A 20,072-nucleotide genomic window follows, 5' to 3' on the forward strand; every position below is an offset into this window, starting at 1 on the left:
GACATCCTCATCCTCGTACACTAATCTGGCGTGCTGAACAAAATTCTTCTGTCGATTGCGTCACTAAGATTTTATTTTGTTTTATCTATGCTGTCATGGTTCTTTTTGTGTCATCTTCCGTTCGAGAAAATCGTTAAGGTTTTGATGTATCCTGTTCTCGTTATAGAATTTAAATACGTCGAAATACTTGTTGCTGGATGATATGCGCTGCTGTTGTCTCATATGACCAGCTGAAATGAGAGGTAATTTGACCTCATTATGTTTGTATATCTCACGAGTCTCTTCCAGCGAGGATTGTCCAGCATGATTTCTTACCCGATTGTAATATCTGCATATTAACCCGTTGTCTGCTTGAGCACGTGCATGCTTTTTTTTTCAAGCGTATGGAGTATCCTTTCGGTAGATATCGTCGAATAACAGCTGGTTAATTTCTATAGGCGCTCTGAGATTTCTTCCATGGATTTTACAGTAGATATAATGTAAAATAAAACCTAAATAAGATCGCTAGGACCTATACCAGTTCTCAACGGCCTCACACGAGGTCGTAACAATATATACTAGGTCGACGGCGTTTAAAATCTGAAAGAAGCTGGTGTTGCTAGAGTAATTATAGTCAAAATAGCCTCTACAACGTGCCTTGTGTTGATGGTCCATACGGCAACTGACGTTACTGGATCTTATCAAAGTTGTACCTTTCTAAATGCTGACTTCGTCCGGACACTGGATCTCAATCCAGTCTCAGTTTGACGTTGACGAGGAGCCATTCGCTTGCCATCGACTGTTGTGTGAATGCATAAAATTCAACGGATAACGTATAATAGTCCGAAGAGGCATTATTAATGAATCCAGAACGACTGATCGCATTTGAAGTCAGAGATGGTATCAGCCCCACATTATTCTAACTCGAGGTATTGTCTGCATATAATTTATTGACGACGTCAGCTCCGTTGATGGGCATCGAGTAAATGAAAACATTATTGTAATCCAGATTGAGATCTCCCGACATACATCCTTCATCGCTTGCCAGTACATAATCAGTCATCTATTGTAACTCAACGAGCCATCCTGTGATGGTAATACCGTCGTGGGTAGTCCAATCACTCTAAATCCTCCCATAGAGATTCTTCAAGTCATGGTTCCTGTAGCAAGAGACAATTTAGTGTCACCGAACGATTCTAAATCTATGTAGGAAAACTCAGATCGTCGAGATCAGTGATACTGTGAGCGTTCATGATGAGATTACCCTGCATGGAATCTATGGCGTGATCCTCATCATGGCTGCAAGAATCGGCACTGCCTGTCCCTATGAGCTTTCCCAATAAAGTGTTGGACATGGTTAATTTTAAAATGACTATCATTACTTTCGATGCTGCTATTGGTGTTGTTATTGTTGGGACGGTAGTGGGTTAACAATAGCTCTTATAATCATGCCGCAGTCAACATCACCAAGTCATTCAGCACCGTTGTCTGCAATTCCGTCGACAATTACACCATTACCGGATCGTTCTTTGCAGGCAAAGCAACATATCTTCAAAATATTTCAAAGTGCATGGCCTGAAGAGATTTTTCAGGATCTTGAGTAAAAATAAGTATCTGGTGCGGACGCACCATCTCTTGGTAATATTATTCCAAGATTTAAATTAAAAGGACTGTGGTGACATTTTCGAATATTATTTTTGTTTAAAATCTCGGTGATTTCAAAAATTGTTGATCGCTTTGAATCGCGGTGTGACTTTATCACACTACCATATTATACCAAAGCAATGTACTTGAGATTTACTCCAGATTACCTTAGACCGAACGATTACACTCCCATCTACGATTCCATGACAGGGTGCGAGTATGTCGAATAGTAGGATGCCAATACTGTCAGTAGCACTAAAATAGAATTACATGATGAAGACGTGTACTTGCTTCCCCCTAAGGCTTTTCTGTAAGTTCGATGACAAATACAGACGTTAGCAGCTGCCGAAAAGTACTCAGCCTACGCCCAGACAACTCTGCATAACAATGGATAGTCGTTGTTTTTAAATCAGCACAGTACACGATGAACAATCAAACCGTGGAAAAGTTATTAATGGTTATTTACCATAAGCTAGAACTATGTTCAATTTGATCATGTTCAGCGATGACTACATGCGTTCGTATGCCAACAACATGTGGTGATTCGAGACATTAGCACTGGAGCTGCGACGCATAATGTATTTACTTCTACGGCGGACATGCTTCATGTGGCTGGTGTTGGTTGCACCAGTGCTTTCAACAGAGCCAATTTCAGAGCCAATTTTCCTATGCACGTAATGCTGCACACACTGCTGGATTTGCTGCTCGGCGCACGCTCACAGGTTCCGTTCGTGAAATTTGCTTCATCCTTCCGCTGAAAACTATGTTTAGTATATTCTATGATATCTGTATCATGTTAGAGAGGTTCAACATGGTCTGGTACTGGAAAGAGATTATCCTGTACCGTGCATGTACAAAGCAGGTGCGGACAAAGCGCCAGATATTGACGTTTACTATGAAATGGCTTGCAGTGTGGATGCCTAAAATTACACTCTCCGATGCTCACATGCTCGAGTTAGAATTCATCTTGACCAGATTTTTAAAAAAATCTACCTTTGCTTGGAGCAAAACAGAATTTACATGCAGCAATTTACCCTTGCCCAGCCAGACTATATGGTAGAGAGTGGCTACCATCTAGGCAGTGAACTTCCCAGGGACTTGTTTGTGTCGTTTTATTTGTCGACACGGTGTACAAACCAGACTGGAGAGAAGCACACTTCCCAACATCTGAATTTATCTAGTATTGATTCTAGATAATATAAAGAAACGAGTTATTATGCTGCTGCCAAAATAAATTACTCCAGTGTGTTATTGATACACATGGAAGCCATGCACACATCCCAAGATGTGGATACTACCACACAAGTATGGCTGGATTATCTAGCTACTTTGTATCGCATTTTCCCTTTTGATGTATCTAAACATTCCGATCTAATCAAATAGTCTCCAGCCGATAATGCGATTCGATAGACCATTGGCGATCCTGTTGCGGATTATGAGTGTTACGCCCTGCTGGCTTCATATCGGTTCATGACGGTGGACATGTTCAGTGGTAAGATAATCGTAATCGTAGCTAGAAATTTCAGCAGCAAGGCGATACGATATCATATTTAAATTACGTCTACACATCATGCCTCAACCCCAACGCGGTCGCTAGGGAGGTAATGAAAAGGACTACGAAATAAATCCTGGCACCGATCCACACATTGAGTGTCCATTGTCTGCATCGTGTGTCTGTGCTTTAACAAAATATGCACCAACATTAAATGGATCATTATTACTTCCATTTGGGTCTTGCAGCTCCTGAAGCTATTACTGGAGCCACACAATAACGGTGATGGGGAAACGGTGTTTCGTTTCAAAGACCTTATATTACAATATCATCAAGCGGTGTCCGCAGACGTAAGAAAAAAAATAATAGCATAGATTGTAATATGCAATAAAAGCAATGATATATTTCAGCAGGATTAACGATGTCGTCGCAGGGAAAGAACAATATTACCAAGGTGTTTCAGCATAAAACCTTCACTCAGCAGCATTAATAGGGTATGACAGGCACATGCTGACCAACAACTGTATAAACATGCTTGTGCTTATTCTTAATTTGTGTCAGCGTCATAGCTATCAGAACCAGAATGATTATTTGCACCATTGTTAGAAATTCCAACTGGTATTTTACTTCCATATCTGATCGGAACCCAACTTCCAGAAAATACACACGGCAGCAGAGTTGCTAGGAAATAAGTTGACATAACCTCACGAAAAATAAAAAGAAATTAGCAGAAGCAAGTCTGGCAGATGAGCTGACTACACCATTGTGGTCAGCTTTGTAGTCACAGATGCCCCTGTCTAACTTTGAATAATTCTTAGCTTTAAATATTTTAGAGGTGTATTTTATAAGGATCATTTTCCAGATCAAATAAGACCCGACGTGAAGTGTGTGATTAACCTGCAACATTATTAAGATGGATTGCTGTGTAAACGTCCACAATGGAGTGACTTCAATTATGTTGAGTCTGTCGGTTTTCCTCCTCTTGATACGTTAAATTAAGTAAAATTTAAATAATGCAGGCTGTAATTTGTTAGAGCCGCGGAATGTTAACGGTAGCACATGCAGATGATATTGCATTGATTAACCAAACAGAGATACACCGGAATATCAGCTGTAGAAGCAAACTTATCAGTTCCAAAGCAATTTCATCGCTATAATTTGTTTCCAAGTAATTTTATTGCTTTCATAAACAATGTTGTCGTTATCTTAAGGCTGTTTTACAGCTTAAATCTAAACATTTATTTTTTGGATATAATCATAATATTTTTTGAGACATGAACTCGTTTTGCTTCAGGTGCGAAACAAGAGAGGGATTATACACACAATATAGGTAGTTACCAGAAACATCATCATTGTTAAATCGAGGTATGAGGGTTTTGCATCTACAAAATCCATCATTATAAATGGTAAAGCTTCGTCGTCGAAAGAACAGATGCAGGCAACACAGATGTCAGCGTCCACAGCTTTGTGTGCCTCTCTCTATAAAAATGTACTGCAGGAACTGAAGACCTTCAAATAGAACGAAATCTGTGTGTTGGAGATTGTATGTGTTGTGGTGAACGACAAATACGTGCTGGCGCTGTTATATCCATATATGTATTGGAGAACATCCAAGTTAAATAGAAAGATGGTTGCTACCAGGACATAAATATACCGGACCGTGGAATCCACTGGAAAAGCATATTGACTAAAATGATCAGTCATTACCTGGCCTGGAGCATTATGACGGCGTGGGTGCCATTGCGATGAGTCATGATATTTATTACGGAGATCATCCAGACGATAAACATGGATGCAACAAAGTTTAACTTAGGTATTTAACAGAATCCAATCCGATATATTTCAGGGAGCCAGTGGACATAACTTTTGTATGTGGTATTAGAGCAGGTAAACTTAAGTCCCACATTATGATGCCAGCTGCTGAAATCAATACTAGTTTTCGAATAATGCCTGGTGTAGCAGGCTTAAATATATCAGCTTGTGTAAATGATATGTCGCAGGCAATTAAGTCATTGTCAAATACATCGGCCCAGAACACGCCGGCAGCGAAGCTGCTGTATTTCATTCATCAATAGGAGTGTCAGTTTTAACATATTTATTGAACTAATGATCGCCATTTTGTCAATAAGTATTATCTTACTTCCACTTCGGACAAATACAATGAATGCACGATATAAGGAATCAGATGCAAAACAAGGATTTAACATTAATAATTAATTGCTAAGTGATATGAATATGGTGATGATGAAACCAGAATTTATTTTTCTCCAACATTTAGATCTTTTTAGACAATAAAATAATACTTAAATATTATAGAGGCATGAGGCAGGAATTTGCGACATTTTTTTAATTCGCAGAGGATGAGGTATATTTGAAATTAGTTATTCTTAGTAAATGCATGCGAAATAGCGAACATATAATAGCTTTATGCAATGCATCGTGCATACTTATAGACTGAAAGCAATAACATAAAAATCTTATGCAATACATCTGTTATACTTATTGGCTGAAGCAATTCTTATACTACACTTATACGATGTACCAATCTTAGTTATTTTCTGAAACCAGATATATTAATACTTACTCTTTCCTTCTTTTCTCTTTCTTCCTGAAACGAATGCAATAAATATGATAAAGAGCGTAAAGTAAACTACACTACTTTGCTTTCAAAATAGAATGTGTCTGCGCATGCTCATATTGTCAACTGCAAAGACAGTTCATGTCATTGTTTAAAAATATTTACCACAATAGTCATATAGTTACTACCAATATACTATAGTGATTGCATTGTATTTAACTCTCCGGGTTTCAACTCTCGTTTTGTATTTTGGTGTTGTTGAAAAAATACAAATTAACGACCCCAAAAGTGTTTCGCTACACAATACTTTAAATTGTTTACATAAAATTACATATTTTGGCACTTAGACACATAAGCAGACAGAAATGCAGATTTCCAATAACGTGTTTCATATACCACAACTAGTACACCTCGATGCGCATTACAACAAATACAGTAGTATACAAGCCTGTTGATATGCACTTACTGCGATTCGTACGTTGTTCTTGTTTCACTCCTTGCATATATAATAAATCAGATATCGGTTAATGGCCACTAAAGCTGATACAAATAAAGATGTACCGTGAACAATATAAAGATTGTTCGAGAAGGTGTGCAGAGAAACAAAATGTTTTACTGTTCAGGATACTATAACGTTTTCAATGAGTGTTCATCTGCTTATTTCCTTAAAGCAATTGTCCTTCAAAAGTCAATGTTTTTTATTCAATAATTGACTCAAGCATGTTATTTTTCCGACACCGAATTATATAGCTAACCCTTTTTAAGATGCTACAACATGCACTATAGCAGAAACAATTCGTTTAAGTACATTGTATTTATTTTGCTAAGGCGATATAAAACGGAGTATGTACCAAGCGTGCAATTACAAAAAATGTCAAAGCAATTACTGCACGTTGTTAAAAATTGTCTTATTATATTTAATTCCTACACTAAATAATAACAAATCTAATTTACTTTTACCATGTATTCGAGAAGATACTATTGCAAGACAAACAAAAAATAACAAAATGTAATATTAAGTGCATCCTGTATTTACATAAACGAAAGTGAGAAGGAATATCTTTATTGATCCTTACAAAATACATGATGTGTACTTATTTTGACAGATTCGAATTTTCTTTCATACGTAATTTGTACTTACTTTTTGTGCCTTTTCCCTTTCTTCCGGAAAGATCATACGAAACGTAATCGTACAAGTTCTTCTACCCATTTTGTTAGTTAGCAAATGTGAGCATCTTGGATAGAAGCTAACTTGTTGTTAGCGGCTCTTTCAGTACGCATATTGAATAGTAAGTGTGGGATATTCTTCAGTGAAGCATGCACTACTTAGTGTAAGAGTTAATTAACAGGCACCTTGACACTGGATGGTATATAACTGGGTGTTGGCCACTCCAGCAAGATGAAGCTGGTATAATATGGGCTTAGGATAGTGCATAAGTGCGTGATAGATATTATATAGTTGAGGTTTTGGTCTCTTGATACGGTGTATTAGTAGATATGTGTAGTTTTAACATTAAATAATATGTTAAAATCATAATTACCCGTCATTTTAAGGATAAGAAATTCTTGAACATTACGTTTCATTTTAGAGGTCGTAAAGTCACTAAAAATCAAACATTACAAAAATATTTCTTGCTTTATCTTAACTCTCCCCCTTAACCGAACCCACCCAGTGGAGGTAGATCGTGTTGGATATAGCCCGGTCACGTTTTCTCCAAATTTCATAGTGATTGCGTACTTCAGATTAAACTCTTCTATGGCATTCATTGACAAATATGTTCAATATATGTATCAATCAAATGAAATAATATATTTAGTTCAAAAGTGAATATTGACAAATGGCGTTGTCGTCGCTTTTCGTCTTGCTTATCCTTGGAGTATTTCAAATTTGAGATTAATTGGTTAGATATCTCTAACGTATAAACAGAGGACTCTTCGTTATAAGGCAATCAATCTATTCAGTTCCCCATCTGTGACCATTGCAAAGTCACAACATATTGTACTTGTCGTCACAGAGGCTAACAAAGCGCAAATGGAAAGTACATTTCCAACAGGGCTATTGACTCCTCCACTCAAGTTAAGGGTCAACATAGCGATTATGTCTGCCAAAACAAGGGTCATTGGGTTACATACTTCCCACGTCTTCAAAGGAAATGAAACGCAGTAAAAAAGAGAGAAAAACTTAAATATGTCAGACATGTTATCCGTTTAAAAAAGGTACTATTCTTTTGGTGTCACAAGCAAAAGAAAATATCAAGGATAAACACACTAAATACCCATTAAAATAAAGACATTTAAATGTGCAGCCAACCCAATGACAAGAAGACGAACTAAAACATTTAAGTAAAGACATTTCAATCAGAAAGAGAGCCGAACAGTTGATTTATGTAATGAGATATGAAGTCCCAAAGCATTCATATTTCAAGTGAATGCACATAACCACGTAAGTGTATATTTAATTTGAATTTTACTCTTGTTATCAATACTATATAGAAATACACTTTCATTGATTTGTTTTAAATATGGCATGCTGAATGTCAGAAATGGATAGCAAATGTAAAAGTTGGGTAGAAGATGATTCGCTTATTTGGTTCACTTTACACTTTTAATTGACTGGGAAGTGTGAATGTTGGTCAATAATAATCTGGTTACAATTTTACTTTTGTATACATGTCTTTAATAATGTAAAACATTATTAGAACTGTAAACGTTCAATACCTATTTTAGTAAATTAATGATATGTATGATATGCAATTACGAAATTTCAAGTAATGTATTTATTTTCATTTCTAAAATATGTAACATTTTTGTTTTACTATAAATGATTGCGATAATATGCCAAAAATGTTTCACGGAATTTTAACTTTGGGGAAAATTGCCTTTAATTTCCTTCTAAATTCAGTATAATTTATAATATTGGTATTCCATTTCGCCCCTACAACATTTTTAAATTTTTTCAACAATGAATCAGACTGCTAAAATGTGTAAGAGTTTTGGATTTTTATAACTACTCTTAGTATTGACTAATATTCTACATTTCCCCGGATTAATTTCAGTCTCTACTAAAATTCGTGTACAATATTAGAATTTTGGTGCTTATTATTGTTTGGGACAACTATCCAACGTTTTACGGACTATTGTATAGTCTGTACAAATATCCATATGAGTTTCGCAATATTTGTAATACTTTAAGTGTAAGCCATTTCTTTTGTTATTGTTTGCATTTGTTGTACGTGTGTCAGTTTTTGATATAATCCATTCTTATTTCGGACTTTTTAATTTCCTTATTTTAACTTTTTGTACAACGGTGATGCTTAAAACGCGAAATGTTAATTGCAAAGAAAAAGTAGAATAAAAAAGGCACAGTTAGTACTGTTAATGTGTGCATATCAAAATATTTACATACAATCACCATTAAATAATCTTAAGACAAGACCTATCACACTTTCAAAAGTACGCGAAACACACATGCTAATGAGGTGATCGGGACTGACTGATATTGTTACAAATCTGGAGATCATATTACTATTAAGCTTTCTTTCAAAATCGGTATATAATATAAAATATGTACATAAGATCACCATTAACAGATCTTAAGACAAGACCTATCACACTTTAGAAAGTACGCGAAACACACATGCTAATGAGGTGATCGTGACTGACTGAGATTATTACAAATCTGGAGATCAGATTTCTATTAAGCTTTCTTTCAAAACTTGTATATAGGCTTATGGTCTCGATAGATAAGATGAGTATAAGCTATGAGAAAGATCCACGCATACAAAGGGTTTTATGGGTGTAATTTTGCAAATGTTCGTTCAGATTGATTAACATCATCATATTCTTATTTCTGATCTAAGCATGTTAACTTGGAAAATGTGGTTAAATCGTCAAGATGTCATATCCTGGTTCTTTTTTAGACTGGCCATGCACTGCTTAAAACCAGTTCATCGTTATGAGGATGTCCTGCATCAAAATAATATGAGGTTTTTCACACACTTACAACGTTGCTGCTATTCCGACTTTGAGATCATATTAAACAAGTATATGTCATCAAGAGTTTGGGCGAGAATGGGCTTCGAAGGAAATTAATATGTTGTATTTGTTTGTTTTTAGCAAATGATTTTAATTTTTGATGACGTAGGTGAATGGGACATAATCTAAAATTTGGAAGATTTCATAGTCCTTTGTTTGGCTTACAATACAATAAGTTAAGTATACTTTAAGAAAGTGAGATGGTTTTAATGAACAGTTCAGACTGACATTGATGTACATGTTTCTTTTTCAAAACTTCACTTGTCTAGTTTTAACAACAGCTTATGGAATAAATTTATAATGTGCTAGGTAAACAGTGTCAATATATATGAGAGTTGGAAATGTAAGCGTTATTCATACAGGTGCACCGATGCACCCGTGTCGATATTATTCACAATACACATCCAGCGATACAATATCTATCGGTATACAATACTATCGGGTATTTCTGCTCACCTAATATGTTCGCTACCAATATTGAAGCGACAAAGCATACCGAATTCGATAGATTGACGAAATTAAAATGCTGCAATGCTTACCGTTTGAAAAGAGGCAATTGTTACATAATATTTTGTTCAATATAATATTAATTTTGGATACACTGGATTAATTGTTTTTTAATTTTTTGCATTGGTTGGACGTGTGTCAGTTTCTGATATAGTCCATTCTTATTTCGGACTTTTTAATTTCCTTATTTTAATTTTTTGTACAACGGTGATGCTTAAAACGCGAAATGTTAATTGCAAAGAAAAAGTAGAATTACTCGGTGTTTTCATTATTCGCGATGTGTCGGAATATTATGTGCACAGCCTTGAAAAGATAAAATGTGTATACATCGCGCCACATAAATGAAATATATTACTCTGGATTGTTTCTATCAGCGATTCGGTCGACTAATAATGTCAGGTTTATAGCTAGTTTGACAAAATTCAACGTAACAATGATAACAAATGGCAAGATACATTAAGCAAACTAAACCGATCTTGTAAAAACATTAGTAAATTTCAACATTTTATATAAATAATAAGCTATTATGTGGAAGAGAAACAACAGTGAATAGGATGTTATGTAAATTACTAAAGAATTTAGAAACAGACTATACGCCGGGGAATATTCTTGAGAATCCCGTTCTAGCGACAAGTTGACATGTTGGGTAGCAGACAATTTTGTAAGTGTAGGACAATTTCTTGCACAATTGGAAACTTGGATTATGATGCAGAATCTTTTAAGGTATACATTTCCACCTTTTATATTATACATTTATATGTATAATTCTAAGAGATACATACTATATATATTATTTTCTGTGTTACAAGTTCAAGAAGGTCATGAAGTGGGTGTTTATGTTGACATTTAGAAATTACATTTTCATATGCATTTCGAGTCGAAATGTGGGATAAATGTTGGTACACTTTATAAATATCACGTTTCGTAAAGTACAATCGTTCTTTCCTGATGCAAAATGGATATTTTGACCCAAAATAACACGTGATCCAATGTTTACAGAAATGACGTATCGTTGCGCAGTAATTACCCGACTCGCATAATTAGCCGACCTGGTGCTATATATATCAGGTTAATTATATTTATACATGAAGTTATCATATAGTATAAATCAATTTTCATCGATGACAAGATAACAAAATTACTTTCAAGCATATTACCTAATGTTTGTCAGTGAGTTTTATTCCTTGTTTTGGGGCCATTTAATGGTGGCTCCATTTAGCTCACTTAATCTACCATGCCCTATATGTTTCACAGTTTGATTGCTTTGAAAACATCTTATTACCATGTTCGTGTCTCATTTAGTCTGTTACTAACGCAGTTTCCTCATGCAAAGAAAATCCGATCTTGAGGAAATCCAGTCAAGGGAACAGGATGATACCAACAAAATATATCCCATTGTACTTCACGCAGATACAAAAAAGTGCTGCTGCAGGAGGTACTTGTATTTGCTAGTGAATAAAGAAAACTACTGAGCTTCATTCTGAAGAGTCTTATACATAGCTAGCATTGTGAGTTTGAAAATGTTGGGAAACTGACTTTTATGACTATTTTGCACAATTTTATGGAGTTTACATATATTATATTTTGTGAAGATCTGCTCCAAAATAGGATTTTCTCTTACATAAACATTGTTGAACCAGTCGTTGCGTGCCTACTATGGTCTTTAACGTTGTTTAATGGTTTTAGTCCATCAATGTCAATGCTGCTTCTACAGAAAAAAGATATTCAAAATAAATATCTCTAATTTCTAAATTTTGTCCCCTTATTTGTTCAGTTTGACTTAAGCCAGATATCGATATATGGTTGTACAGCATATGGTCCGCATAGGTAATTTGATTCATAAGAAATAATATTGCATATTACTTTCAAATTGAAGGTATTTTAATTTAGGCTCAGTATTCTGCATTTTCTACATTTGTTTTCAAAATACCACTGAAAGGGAGATTTACAGTCATGGCATCTAGTTCAATCAATCCAACATTTACATCTCACTCGTATTTAACACCATGTATAGGCTCAAAATCACTCACTTGCATTAACATTTTCCCAGATCCAATAATCGATATACTTAAGAACTTATTGTCGTCATTACTATCACAGTAATAGCCGAACGAAGTCGTATTGAACCACGTCGTGAAACATACCCTTTGGATTCTCTATGTAGCTATATTTTAAATGCGCATTTGTAAAACTTCCTTCATGAAGGGGACAAATTACGCCATAATAATGCTTATTATTCGGCACCATCAAATACAGTTTAACAACCATTCATGACATGCTTGAAGAACTCATATGTGTTAACCGTTGCATACCGGAGAAAGAAATGTCGCGACAAAAATGGTTCAATACAAACTGTATACATTGCCGAGCACAGTTTTATATGAAGGACTTTAAAATAATTTGCGGGAGGTCTCACGCATCGCTGTTCTTCAAGCTTACGAATTCGTACACATTTTGCATGACACGTGTCATCGCACAACCTGAAGGCATCTTTGTTTATTTACTTTACTTATAAATTAGTCATGTTTGCGCGACATTTCCATGTTGCCTTGCCAGTACTTCATGTTTGTCATGCAGGGGATAAGCTACATTAATTTATGATTGGTGGTTATTATTTAACATGGACCGGAAGGATCAATAAAAACCAAAATGAATTCATTTTAACATAGCATGTGCTAGAAATGCTACTGGGTTAAGATATTAAGCATGAATTTTTTTATTGGGGGGGGGGGGCAGATTAAAAACCGTTACACATGTCAATTTGTAGACGGCGAGCAACACTTCTCATTGGTCGTTTTCGTTTTTAACAATAAAAAGAGTGCCTGTGACTGCATATGCTGTTTAGGATGAATTTTAGATTTCAAAAGTAAAAAGTGAAATTAATAATAAGTATGCCTGACTGCTGAAGACTAAAGTTACTTGCACACATTATTTGTCTTTGTATCGATTCTCCATCTCATTTATCGATATATATGTATCGTTACAGCTAAAGTATTCATGCATCGGCATATCGATAAATTGTTTCAGCCCTAGTTATCCACTAACTTAGACCACGGAGCTAACGTAGTATGACCTGATATGATTTAGTTAGTTGATCCTTAATAAGAGATGGCATGGTACTTGTATGGGGGGGTGGGGTGGTGGCAAAATGAACACTTGAATTATACTAACATTGTTGTCGCTGGCATATATTATAAATGATTTAGGAAAATTATCAAACTGCTTAATTTGCAGTTGATTACTGACTATAGAATGTTAATTTCAGATTGATCTGTACTCACCCTTTCCGATGTTTTTCTTTCTTCCTGAAAGAACAAACAAACATGAAATTAGAAATGTCAAACATGTATTAGTCTATTAGTTTTCAATTTCGGTTTTAATGAAATAGGGATACATATGTACATATTCACACATATAAAAAGTGTATGCCTTTATTTCAGAATAACTCTCAATAATACCACATATTACATATAATTTTCAGTAAGTGTTATCATGCATTTTCTCACATTTAGTTCTCTTTATGTTTAATTTTTAAGTTGATATGTGCTTATATGTTCGTGTTTGTGTGTACATATATTTCGTGTCAGAGAGGGTGGCACATCAGGTTGAATGACATGGTGTGTCCTTCTCAGGACTGTTTATATACCTTGAGACATCACTTGGCACTAAGCTCTCATCTGTGCCTACGAGAAGCTGTTACCATGCGACAATGGCTAATCACTACAAATTGCTTTGAGAGGCGAGTTAACCAGGTAAGGCCTTAGGCCTAGTTGAATTAGAGCATGTATATATACGTATGTGAAGACTGGACACGGCAGATTGCACGGAAGAAACCTCGAACTCGGTCACATGTCAGAAATACAAAGCCAGCAACGCGTCGTAGAAAGTGAGCGTAGCGAGACACTTAAGACGCCATAAACATCCAATGTTTCCAGACTTATCTCGAGTTGTCTCGATTATGTCTTTCTACTTGATCCAGATAGACCAAGACGATATAATGAGAATGACGAAATGAACAGCTCTATCTCACTTTAATCCAAGCGAAGCGCATGTCATAGCGTCAAACCCGTTCCTCACACATCCAAGTCCGGTGGAGACGGAGATGTGACAAAACACCAAGTGAGGATAATACTTAAGCTGCAGTCACGAACCTGCACATATGTAGCTCGGAGAATAGTGTCACTTTCTAATAGACCGAAGTAGCAATGGAACTCGTCATCACCCTGAGTGTCAGGGTAGCCCTTCTCAAAATTACTTTGCTCTGCTCCGTAGCAACCATAATGGGCTAGAAGAGCTTAATTATAACCTGTTCTTCCCACCCACGCCAGTTTACCACGGCTGGCGGAGGTCACATCCATACGGTCAAACATCAACAAGAAAGAAAACAAAAAGATGGTGTTGAAATTCAGCACATCAATATTCGAACTAATTTGGACAACACCAGGGTATACGGACATGAGAAACAGACTGCGATGGCTACTAGAGAACTGGTAAGATACAAATAGGGACATAGCAGAGCCGAGTGAGGTTCGCCTTGCAGACGTGGGTTAGCTGTCGGAAATTGGTGGTGGCTATACGTGCCTCTGGATTGATCGCGACAGTGATAAATGTTGGTAAGTATGTGTCGGATTTGCAGTGAAGTATACTGTAGTGCACAAGCCTACCGGCCTTTCCAATGATGTCAATGATCGCCTAATGACTTCACAACTTATTCTGGAAAACAGAAGGGGTACCGTGTTGATCAGCACCTATGCTACAACAATAACTAGCATAGATGAGGTGAAAGATAAGTTGTATGAATAACTGGATTTCCTCATGTCAGCCATTCCAATTCTTGTCGACTTCAACGCTGGAATGGGGACTAACAAGCAAAACAGATCTTGTCTGTTTTACATGATGTAGATACTTTAAAACAAAACAATAACATTAGTAGGAATTGGAAATAATATAACTGGTGTTGCCTTATAAGTGGGACAATGCCGTATATGCATGTTATTGCAAAACAAAAACGAGTGTACTATCAGATAATTACATGGTTTTGTTGAAATGATTACTGGAAGCTTAATCATACTACATATATTTTTTAAAATCTTTTTTACACTATTTCAACATTTCATCATCAAAATCTCATTATCATCTCCTGGCAAGCAATAGAAGCGTATAATGTCATTTATTATTTATGCGCTAAAGTAAGTCCTTATAAGAACGCACAATCACCAATGGAGTTACTAACATTTTGATCCTAAGTATAAAAAACACGCGAACCAGATAACTTTATTTTTCGTAGTGGAAGAACATCGTAATTTAGTAACAGTTTCATGTATGCATATTAAATTGCCACATGTAGTTCATGTAGAAATTGTACAGAACTTCTTGGATTACATGATGGGTACTGATTGAATCAGAGTAAAACATCCTTTCATATGTAATTTATACTTACTCTTAGCGGCTTTTTCCTTTCTTCCTAAAAGAATATAATAAACATACTATTAACAACGACAAAATAAATTAATTTCATTTGTCTTCAAAAGAAGGCATATACGCCTGACCATATTCATACGTACACAGTGTATGCATTGATTTAGAATGTGTATTTGGCAATATATGCTGTTTGAATCCTGATTATGTCAATGATTATCTCGTGTATAAATCCCTGTTTGAAACTTGCATCTCTATTTAATCCTAATGTTGTAATAATTAACGAGGTATAACAGTTGTCAGTGATCAAATTCGACAAAATATTTAATTAAAGTTTGCATCCGATCCGTAGTGATAAAGAGAGACAGGAAAGAAGGGAATAACCAAATTGAACTTGAAATAGCTCACTCTACCTAATTACGATTTTATACGTTGCCCCTTTAATACCCCGTTCCTAGTGACGACTTTGAAAGTTGGTCCTTGAATGCTCCGCTATAAGCAAGGATGTTCAATGCTGTTCCCACTACACCCTATTATCAATTAAAACCATACCATTGTCTCTTTAATGTCCCACCGCCAGAGGCGACCATCAACATTGTCCTTTTAGTGGCCATCTATCAATGATGACTTGTTTTGCGCCCTATTACCCTGCCACCGATAACGAATTTGAACGTTGTTCTTTTGTTTTTCCGCCATCAATAACAACTTTGAAAGTTGCCCGTTTAATACACCGTCATGAATGCTGTAAACAATGTTAGTATGTAGACTGGACATGAAATGGGTATCATTGTTCGTACAATTTGTGGTGGGACTTAGATTTGACGTGAAGAAAGACTTAACATTAAGGAATGCTCTACTTGAATAATATAGGACTGGGTAAAACAGGTACAAATATTAAGGAACTACAAAACACCGGAAGAGTAGTTAAGATATTTGGATTGATTATATTGGCATGTGCTAAAAGGTGATATATCATTCATTTGTCAAGTATTCAGTTGGTAATATTTGCATTTAGTAAGATGTGTTCTTTTTGTCATAATGCCATCGACAAAATACGATCAGCTGTTGATATTTATTTTCAATTCTCTATACAATACATTACTTTAAGTTTCTAGAATTGAGGCCTGACCAAATCACATAATCTAAAACAAAAGTAAACCAAGAATTATGGCAGTGATGCTAGCCCGGGCCGGCCCTTGAATGGTATGTGGCGCCAATTCCATATAAAGATACCCCAAGGAACGTGCCTCACCTGATGTTAAATATAAACCCACCAAACAAAGATCGGCATAGATTTGTCTTGTAAATATTCGTAATCAACAAAATTAGAAAAATCAATAGGTACGACCTTCTGTAATTAACAAACAAAAACACCTTGAGTGATTGTAACTGAAATGTCCATTTATTAAGTCTGTGTAGGGACTCCAATAAGATTTCGCCCTGTGAATGGCACTGAGTGAATTTCTTTCCACAAAAGAGAAACTTGCGTATGTGTGTATGAGCGTATGAGATAGACAGCGAGAGAAATATGAAGATGTAACAAATTAATAATAATATAAAGCTATATGCTAGTCAAGAAAATAATAGAGAAAAAACACATCACACATTGTAGCAATCAAGCACAGACTATGAGTCGTTTATCATCATTGTATTACCGCTATCAGACCCAAGGTATATTCCGCATATTGATGTAACCACGCAGAGTGTGGGGTATCATCATGGTTGAACACTCAGACCCAAAGTATACACCTCAATTTGATGTAACCAATCATATAATCGGGAATCATCATGGTTGAACTATCATAACCAAATATACACCCTATATTGATGTTACCAAATATAAAGTCGGGTATCATCATTTTTTAACTATCCGACCAAAAATATACACCTCATATTAATGTGACCCAAAATAGAGTCGGGTATCATAATGGTTGAACTATCCGACCCAAAATATACACCCCATATTGATGTTAACAAGCATAAATTCGGATATCACCATGGTTGAGTTATCCGACCCAAATATACAACCCATATTGATGTGACCAAACATAGAGTCAGGAATCATCATGGTTGAACCTTCAGACCCAATTATACACCCCATTTTGATATAACTATCACTAGAGAACGAATCGGTTATCAGCATTATATCTCTACCAGCTACAAGGGTATATCCCCATATTGATCTAAACAATACTATATACAAAATCGTCTATTGTAATCCCCTTTCATTTGCTATGATTGGCCATAAGTCCTCTTTTCTTGAACCAGTTTAGTACCTGACAAACACTGTAAACGTCCAAAGCAACCAATAAATCATCTGAATGTTTATTTGACGATAGCGTAGAATACAAGCAATCATTCTGAATATAGTTTGGCTCGTCACTTTTAATAATTAATATTTCATTTAACTCACAGTTTGATAAGTGTAAAATGGTGATGCATGAACAGGCATTACTCGCTGATTGACATGTATTAGTTTAAACCCCATGTTCCAAAATAAAGCATTTGGTTTCTTTTAATATCGAATATAGACTCGTGATTTTTTTTATTTTTTTTATTTTTTGGCAATGAAAGTCAAACACAATGTATATGATAATACGTACACAATACATGCTCAGGAAATATACAGACCAGTGTGAATGACTGGTTGATATTAGCTAAGCACGATCCAGCAACAGTCTGATCCTCTATTTTGCTATGTCAACTTACTGTATTATATTTTAATTGAAATATCGATGGGTACGGTAGAGATGTCAAGACTAGCAATGTTACTCAACAACACTAAACAACACAATATGTGGCCATGGACATATATTTTAGAAATAAAATGTTAATGTGCAAGGGAAATCCTTTCATCAAAGTACACAGCATTTTCACATGCATTATCCGAACATGAATTATTTGAATATAGTCCATAATCGAAGTAGTTTAGCGGTCCGAAAACCTCGAATCTGATTGAAATCACAATGCATTATTTGAAGTTTGAAAACAGTCACGAGTAGAATTTTCGATTGCCTGAGTCGTGGCACCAGTATGATTATACTGTGAGTAATGATTAATCGAAATGTGGGTTTCGCTTATTGTTTGCTGCTAATCCAACTATCGATTTGTCTTTTGATACCCCAGTTATTATTTCAGTTAATTTGAAGTAAGTTTGCCAACAGAAGTTGGAGAATCGTATCAACCTTTTCCAAGCTATGTTTGATTTCTCCAATTATTTTTGGAAAATGTATAGGTAGTCAATTTTCACATACATGTAAACTGAATCAATACGCCATGGAAACACAAAAAGGTACAAAGTGGAAGAGAGAGCTGAAATGTAGTGAAACCAAACACGTGGAAAACTGGATCTGACAATCCAAGCCGAGATCACCAACCTGTACAACGTTCCGACAAACATGCTTTCAACATAACTAAAACAACTAGGAAACGACCATGGACGGCGACAAGACGTTCGGTCCAGAAATGAAGAATATTCAGCGAATTTGAAGAGGCAAGCATGAAATTGTGTAACGCCGGTGGAGACATGAACATCCCGTTTCATCACACCGAACTTACAATAACTAATATAAAGAGCATTATGTAGGAAACAATATGTATCCAACTTTATGAACCCATATATATAGTCATCCATTTACATTATATAACAGTTGACGTGTCAATAAGATGACATGTCATATTACTACGTGCACAGTATAATCTATAGCCAAGACTATGAGTGGCTTTACGAATACAGGCATTGTTTGTTTATTGTTATCAGTGTATGTAAGGTGTGCATGTGTTTCACGGATTGTGTGTGACTGTATGTATATGTGTGCGTGTGTGCGTGCTCGTTTGAATGTGTTCTAATGGTATATAAACCTTTGTTTGTTCATGGTATAAAAGTTCGACATTAGCATGTATTAATTAAATATTGCTTTATGAGTTCGGTAAAATCCGACAGTAAATTGCAAGATTTCGACACACTTTCTTTACCTCCTGTTCAAATACTTGTTTGTTAGACTAGCAGCAGTTTCTTGAGTGGGCGGATCATATTTTACAGGCTACGTTGTTGTTGAACAATTTAGCGCTCCCAGGGAGACTTGTCGGGGCATGAACGCTTTCACGATATCAATGTACAGGTGGTGAATGGCAACAGTAGATAGCGTTTACATTAGAGGTATATATAATATGGCGTAGATCATGGTGGTCGTGCGATCCTTATGCTACTGTATTCTTTCTGATATGAGCATTCAACATTACCTTCCTATAATATAACATAAACTGATCAGCAAACAGAGCAACATATAAACATTGCATATTGTTTATCATGAACGCATTGCATATGTAAATACGTATACACTAACGTAGGTGTACCATGTATGTATGTATGTATGTATGTATGTATGTATGTATGTATGTATGGAAGGTACTAAACGT

The 20,072-nt window shown here is 35.8% G+C and overlaps 1 protein-coding gene across 2 annotated transcripts in view; it reads right to left on the reverse strand.

The window, feature by feature from the left end:
* The window catches only part of LOC149784200 (E3 ubiquitin-protein ligase TRIM45-like), a 61,005-nt gene that overhangs the window by 37,281 nt on the left and 3,652 nt on the right, over nt 1-20,072 (reverse strand). For both annotated transcript variants that reach the window (XM_089933234.1, XM_089933233.1), the window contains exons 2-4: nt 15,676-15,699; nt 13,517-13,540; nt 5,700-5,723 (exon numbers count right to left, since the gene is read on the reverse strand). In XM_089933234.1, coding sequence (XP_089789360.1) covers nt 5,700-5,723; nt 13,517-13,540; nt 15,676-15,699 — 72 coding nt within the window. The remainder of the gene's footprint in view (nt 1-5,699; nt 5,724-13,516; nt 13,541-15,675; nt 15,700-20,072) is intronic.

The sequence above is a fragment of the Sinohyriopsis cumingii genome, chromosome 14 (genome assembly GCF_028554795.1).
Source record: "Sinohyriopsis cumingii isolate HCF-2022 chromosome 14, ASM2855479v2, whole genome shotgun sequence".
In the NCBI taxonomy this organism is placed as follows: domain Eukaryota; kingdom Metazoa; phylum Mollusca; class Bivalvia; order Unionida; family Unionidae; genus Sinohyriopsis; species Sinohyriopsis cumingii.